Source organism: Chelmon rostratus, chromosome 17 (assembly GCF_017976325.1).
Source record: "Chelmon rostratus isolate fCheRos1 chromosome 17, fCheRos1.pri, whole genome shotgun sequence".
NCBI classification, from domain to species: Eukaryota; Metazoa; Chordata; class Actinopteri; order Chaetodontiformes; family Chaetodontidae; genus Chelmon; species Chelmon rostratus.
In genome coordinates this window covers 6,622,247-6,629,971 of record NC_055674.1, presented here as the reverse complement: position 1 = coordinate 6,629,971, position 7,725 = coordinate 6,622,247, and the positions used below count along the sequence as shown (strand labels likewise).

General features: G+C 43.5%; 1 protein-coding gene across 1 annotated transcript; it reads right to left on the bottom strand.

The window, feature by feature from the left end:
• Positions 1-53: 53 nt before the first annotated feature.
• gosr2 (golgi SNAP receptor complex member 2) lies at positions 54-3,739 on the bottom strand. Its single transcript, XM_041957249.1, has 6 exons — positions 3,597-3,739; positions 3,259-3,323; positions 2,440-2,548; positions 1,787-1,919; positions 1,429-1,569; positions 54-932 (listed from the first exon to the last, which is right to left on the bottom strand). The coding sequence occupies exons 1-6, from the start codon at positions 3,623-3,625 to the stop codon at positions 771-773; spliced, it is 639 nt and encodes a 212-aa protein (XP_041813183.1). The 5' UTR covers positions 3,626-3,739; the 3' UTR covers positions 54-770.
• Positions 3,740-7,725: the final 3,986 nt, after the last annotated feature.

Below are 7,725 nucleotides of genomic sequence, written 5' to 3'. Positions count from 1 at the left end.
AGTTGTAACTGAACTTTGTTCCTCATGCCAGCAAAGTAATTTGATGGAGAAAGGAAATGGAAAATGTTTTATTCTAATTAGAGAATGAAGTCACTCACATAGTGAGACTAAATGCAAGCATAAATCCAAGAGAAATTATACAACAATTACAAAATAATGTCTGCTTCCATTGTTTTTGTGAGCAGATTCCTGTTGCCACCCTGTTTATCTCTGGTGTATAACATTAGCTACACATAAAACAATATTCTCCAGGGAGCCTTATTAGTATTTCTATTTCTCTGTGAACCATGCTTAACAAGGCAGAAAGACACAGACAACATTACTGAGAGATCGAGGAGCAAAACAAACCAAATAGCTTTTCACTAAAAGCAAGTCGAGTAGAAAGATCAGTTGAAGTATATTCAAAAAGCCATTTGGGTACAGTGACGAGCGATTTACAGTTGGAGAGTGGTTTTCATAAAAAAGACTTGAGTATGGATGTGTGGCAGTAATCTGAGGAAAGTAGCAGACCTATTATAAAGTTCAATGCTCTCTTGGAGCTTCAAGTGGATAAAATACTGTATGTAATTAAGGTCTTTTCCAACCTTGCCATTTTGCAGGTGCCCAAAAAATTTATTTGGTGGAAAACAAACTATAATGGCACAATTCATAAAAAATAATTCAAATCTGGTCTTAAAAAGTCAGTTCTGCCACTTTTCATATTATGAGGGATGATATGCCGCAGAAATGTCCACGAGTGATCAAGAAACGCCGTTGTGGATGGATGGTGGTCAGCCCAGGTATCTGATCACCAGGAACATGAAGACGCAGGTCAACAACATGCCTCCAATCATGATGAACTTGTCCTGGGTGGCTCGTCTTTCTATCAGTCTCATCACTGTGTTAGACAGCCCTAACATGTTGGCCACATCCAGCATCTTCTTATGGGTCCCCTGTGTAGAGCCGAAACAGAGCCATACTCAGGTACAACAGTCATGATCATGTGTTAGATTAGGCTGTAACGGCCGTACATACACTGAATGTTTTGGAAAATTTAGCCATTACATGACAACAATGCAATTATCCACACTAATTCATCTGATTTTGGGAGACGTTGAGTGCCAACACCCTCCCTGACGCGCCGCTCCGTCAGAAGTTTCTCATGGCTAGACAACCAGGCTGTGAGTGCCGATCAACAGACACACCCTGATAAGAGGAGGCCTGAAGCAAAACCAGGAAGACCATCTCCTCCCTGGAAACATGGACTCACCCTCTAACTGAGCATGTACACACCAACAATGAGACTATTGTCATCAATGTAGACACCAGAAACTGGGTCAGGGACTGAAGGTCTATGCAGTGAATGTAAAAAAAGAAAAAGAAGAGACAGTCCTCTGTTCTGCTATATATATTTTTTTCTAGATCTTGTATAAAATCATATGCACGCACCTTCAGTGTAGATCTTTGATCTCTGAGACCGTTGAGGATGCTACTGCCGCTGCCCAGGAGGTCATCCATGCCTCTGTGTGCGTTATGCAAATTGGAGTTCAACTGTAGGGTCTCATCTATGGGGATGGAGGTGTCTGCGTCCTATTGAACAAGATCAAACTTTTTAATCCCACATTTCTCATCTTGAAAGATTTGAATGTTGCACCGAGGAAACAAGCTTTTGTGGCAACCAAACACAGAGTCAAATTTCACTTAATGCTATCACATTTTTACCATCCCAGGACCTCTGAATGCTGGATGCCCAATAAAGTGACGGCCAACTTCACTAGCCCCAGCCCGAGCTTGGTAGCAAACTTACGTTGGTCGTGAAGGTACGGCTCATGAGTTCCTCCCTCTCTCGCTCCTGGGCCTCTCTGGCGTAGCGTCGGTGCTGGAAGTTTTGCAGGGCGGTCCGAAGATGCTGCACATCATACTTAAGCTGGTCCACTCGCCTGAAGGAAAGCAAAGAATACAAAATACTGATTCAAGTTTGTTTGAAAGTGGACAAAAGCTTTCTCTACAACTGAAATATTCTCTATTTTAACAGATACTTAATCACCTCCTTGATATAGTTTATGGCAATGTATCATTGCACCTCATCTTAAACGCATTTCTATTAATAACTGTTCTGGTTGATGAGAATATTTTTCCCTCTCATCTCACAGTCCCCTCCTCTCAGATTCATTCAGGCCCCACCAGAGCTCAGATCACAGGGGTGCCGTGGGGTGGGGTGTACTATGTCCCCTAAGGCCTGTTTACCCAGCTCAGAAATGAATCTTTGCCCAATGCAGCAGGAATGCTGGTGATGACGGGGCTTCTGAGGAAATGTTTTCATAGAGCCACGTCGCCACAGGGCAGGACAGGGCTGCCTGTCTCATCCTCTACACCCTCCCCGTGCCTTTATGAGATACGGCTCACCCTGCCAGCTCTGAGGCTTTAGGGTCACCATCAATTGACTCATTCCAAACTCACAATTTGGCGTTCTGGCGGCGGTTTGGTGGTTCCTTGCTGGCCAGGATCTCAAGGCGTTCTAAATGATTGAAGATCTGGTCGATTCTGGCCTGCAGTTCATTCTCTAACACTTGAATAATGAGAAAAGGGGAAAAAAAGGAGAGAATACAAACAAAAGATGATTCATTTGGTAAATTTACAGGAGGGAAAACACTACATCACATTTCCCTTTTGGACCTATTCCAAATGACCAGGTAAATCTTCACTCCAATCACATGTAATGCACTTGTTTGAAATCAGGATTTACTACTTTTCTAAGTTCATTCAGTTTTCATGTTGCTGAGACTGTGGGTGCCTGTTTATTCCAGGGTGACTGCAGTGGTATTTATCAGTGGAGTGACCCTCTTTCATTAGTAAGCACATAGGTTTAGCAGGCTATATCCTCTGGGTTAAAACACAAGTTGATGTCATAATTTTGGAAGGGGAGGAGGGGGAAGGTTGTCTACTGCCTGGCTCCCACCGTTATCTAGAAGAAGCCCTCCCAGTTTCTGTCACTACACCCACTCCACTTCTTCCTGTCCTGGCACCAGCCTGGCCCAGAGCTGATTGGGTAGGGCACCAACCACAGAAAACAATCAACCCCCCCACAGGAGGGGTCCTGTCATTATATCAGAGCAGCCATAACAAGGAGTCAGTAGTGAACAGGAATTAAGAAACCATTCAAAGGAAAATGGACTACAACTGGTGCCATCAACACTTATAGATAGCATCACATACAGAGCAGCTGGAGAGCTGGATGTGACCGTCACGTAGTTAATCCACGAGCAGCTCACTACTCACAATGTACTGACTGACGATCCGTCTTCTCCAGATTACCCATCAGAGACTGCACCTCCTGGATTTGCCTAATCCAGAACATGACGTTAGTTAATGGGAGCAAACATATGATGCCAAAGTACAACCTGCCGGGGTTTTTTCCCCAAACATTTATAAACATCAACAAACAACTGTGTGAAGATTATAGTGACAAAATAATCCTACCGTGCGGATATTAGTCTGCTACAGTTACATCTGAATCTTAAATGACTGTTAATTAACGTTAGCTAAATTAGAGTAGTTACACTCGTTAGCTATTTTAGAGAGTCCACAGATTTTCCATAGGAGACAGACACACTCACTTGTTTGTCTGATGGTAGAGCGTCTCCATCTTCCGCGATTTGTTGAAATGCTTTGTTTCCCTGTGCTCTGGAGCGTAACTTTTATATTTAACACCTTAATTCTGACAGCTAGCTAGCTAGCTAACGGTGGTGGAGTGTACACGTCATCAAGACAAGCGTTTGTGTACGGAAATAGGAAAGCGGAAGTGCTGCGTCGTCACTTCGAAGAGGGGGAAAAAAGAGGAGCTCTCACTCTGCCTCGCTTTTCCGACACTGAAAATGTAATTACAGAGCTGTACTTCAGCTTTTCTTTCCGGTAATTCGGCATTTCTCCGACAGTAGTAGCAGTTTCAGTAAGATAAAGACGGTTATTAAGTTTGTTACCTGTCGATAACGCCATAGTTAGTGACCCTTTGATTAAACAATGCATGACAAAACGCAAAGTGCTAAAGAAACACCTCCTAGTGTCAATACCGCTCAGGAGCAGACAAACTGGTAAGAAATCTAATACAAATTGCATCGCTTGTGAATGAATTGTTTTTGAGTCCTAAATGCTGTGATACATGGTGAAACAGGAAGCCAAATGTAAACAGACACTGAATCCTATGCACAATCACAACACCTCATAATGGGCGAGTGCAGGTGATTGAACTGATGCTTAACTCCCCAAATGTAATTCTAGGCTGTGGGCTATATCTCCCATTCTATTTGCTATTCTCTTAAACGTAATGGCCGACAGGTGTGATGGCAGAGATCCTTTCCCCTTCCAGGACGAGCTCTGAGAGCATAAAGCATAATCTGTTGACACGTAGACATGTGACAGGAAAGACTGTGTGAAACATGTCCTGGGGCGAGCTTTTGTCAGCTCCCACTCATTCAGTCTAATTAGGCTGTCCTCTTTTTCCACAGATAGGTGTCAGAATATTCCTGTCTGTCCATCCAGAGGCTTCCTTCTCGCCTGCGGTCAGAGACACCGAAACTAATGATATCAAACTTTTGTCATAGTGAGGCGAGATTACAGTACAAGTCACTGTAGAGAGGATGTCTGAAGGAGGAGACAGGTTGTTTGTGGAGTTTCCCGTCACAGACTGACTTTGTCATGTTGCACTGTGTGAAAGCGGCATGATTTGACTTCCCAGAACAAGCTGTGAGCATTTCACAATAGCTCCTTGGTGATTTAGTGGGAGGAAAGATCATCCCAGGGCGCTGCCTGGCACCTTAACAAAACCACATCTCAATCACCTTGCTCCAGCCCTCCATCGCTGTGCTGCCTACTAAACTGGGAGGAGGAGGAATCAATGAGGCCAGGAGCAAGCAAAGCAAATTCAAGCATCCTTCGGCCTAATTAGTGCAGTGAGCCGTTACAAGCTCCCGTTTGCCGGTGATAGCTGTCTTTGTTTACCTCATTCAGCACACCAGATCAGAAATCGGCCCCAGACAGTTTTCCGTGGCTGCCTGATGGTACTTGAGTTGATGGTTGTATCTTCAGGCTAGACACTTCCCAACAGAGGTCCTTTTCACCCACCCCCACATGTCAGACGCCTTGAGATCTGTTCATGCCACTTCTTGCTCTCGCTGTTCACCGTTTTTCGGTTGTCATAATACATCCCCAGGGCAGCGGGTAGATGTGCAAGGCTTTAACCTGTTGCTCAGAGTAGAGGAGACATAGGGAAAGGGAGAAATAAGGCCTCCCTCAAACCATTTCTAAACAGTACATGAGGCATATTCACCTCTCTCTCTCTCTCTCTCTCTCAAGGTCATGGGGTTCTCGCTGTCTGTCCTTTATCTGTCAGCCCTGAGGAAAGGATGAGATGAGCTTACTGGTTTTCCTCCACACCTGAGCACCAACGGGCACAAGCTGGAATCCAGACTCCAGGTGTGGAGCACGATCACGCCACTCTGACTGACCGAGAGATCATGTGGTTTCACCTAGTTTTAAATGTCACTGTCATAGTTCAATGCACATTAATGGTGCAAAGTCAGGGTTTTGTCCTGTTATAACATTCAACAAGGAAGCTGCGTCTTTGTGTTTATGCTTGTTAGTTATCAGTCTGTCCTACATTTTTGTACTTACACATTTCAAGGAATTTTCTTGTAAAGTTAGATATTTGTTTTTGTTGCAGATCCAGGATTTTGAGACAGTGTTTTTGAAGATCATTTCCTCAAGAATTAGTGCTCCACGGTGGTGGCAGGGAATTTAGATCTTAGCAGTAGCAATACTAAGATGTAAAAATACTCTGTTACAAATAAAAGTCACACATTTTTGATCTTACTCAGCAAAATGTTCTTTAAAGTAGAAGTACTCATTGTGCAAAGTGACCCCATTGTGCAAAGTTGTAATAATCATTTAGGTTCATTATAAGTGTAATGAATTATTGGAATATTATTATTGATTAATTGACATGTAAGCACTATTTTAAAGTTGTCAAGCGAGAGATAGATTTAACAACTAACTAACAATCTATAGCTGATAAACATGTTTATATATAAAATCTTGATCTGAACAGTAAGTAATACAGTGTAGCTGTAGCTGTCAAATAAATGCAGTTGAATAAAAAGTATAATATTTGCTTCTGAGATGTATGAAATATTGAAGTCCCCTACTTACGTAAATACTTTGTAGTTAGTTACATTCAGACACATCTAGTGGCACAAATCACATGCATATCCCATAATTGTCTAGCTTCATGTTTATTTTAATGCAGACCTGGATCCAGATGCAGAAATGTCTGGCTATTTTCTATCATGCTATTTCCTGGTGCCAGGCTTTGATCCAGCTGGAACCAAACAAACTTTAGCACTGGATCCGTCTCCCTGTCCCGGTTTGACAACATGGCAGCAGAATTATGTTTGGTAGAGGAAGAAAGCACTCAGTATACTCCATGACTACCCCCCTCCATAACACTGTTTTGTTTGTCAAGAGAAAATGATATCTTACTGAATCACTTCTACACAACACACTTAATGATGTTTTCCAGGCAATATAATACATCATAACACACTGATTACCCAAGACAGACAGAGTGAAGAAGCCAATTTTAAGGAGCAAAATCGCCTTGGGTTAACAATTTTTGGATACCAGTCATTTTTTTGAGGCGCACTGATCTTCTCACTCCCCCCCCCGAGGGAGATGATCCACTCGTCTTTGAAGCCTTGATGAGACGCTGAATGAAAGCAAATGAGGGCCTGTCAGAGATGACAGGAGAAACTCATAAGCTCCCAGTGTCTCAGTGGGTTCTGGTGGGAAAGGGGTCCAGAGACGGGGCCAGGGGTGGCACAGCCCCCCCACCCCTACCAGAGTCAGAAGGTGATGGGTAGTTGGCCTGTTTATTTAGTATCAGAACCTTTGTGTAAGTCAATCTAACAATCACCAAGAGCTGCAAAATAGCTGTGAAAAGATGCAAAACGACCACAAAGAGATGCAGAACGACTACAAAGAGACACAAATCAACTACAGAAAGACACAAAATGGCCCTGAGAAGATGCAAAACGACCACAAATAGATGCAACATGATGACAAATGAGACACACAACAACTGAATGTTATGTAATATGACTATAATAGTATGACTGTTCATAATGTAGACCTTATTATTGCCAAGAAGCAGGGCTTTACATTTACGTCTAAACAAAATAGGTGCCTTCCCCAGCGAGAGAAGCTGATCAGCCTCGGTGTTTACCTCTCTTTTTCTTCCTCCTTGCTCTGTTTCGTCTGACCTCAAAGAGCATATAGCACTTACAGCTGTCACACACTCAGGCACACACAGCCCTGTGGCCATACCACCTGTGACACCCACACCCCTCGGGATGAGAGATGCTGTCCACCCCTGTGGTTGGATGATGGCTCAGCCAGGATGGCAACACAAGCAGCAACATGGCACGGAGCGCTACGCTGGGCTTCCCCCGCCTGACAGCTTCCTACCCACAGTCATGCACCCACTGTCAACCAGGCTCTCACGATCAAGTCGTATGTGTCAGTTAGCCAGAGTGTGCGGTTCACAGAGCTCAAGCGATAATAGATTTTGAAGGCACATTATTGTGTATCTGAATGCTTTAATGACAGTGATAATTTAATAAGTAAGACCACTTAAGGAAATAAAGCCGACAGACGGCATGATTGTGTAGCTGGAAATGTTCTAACAATCACAGA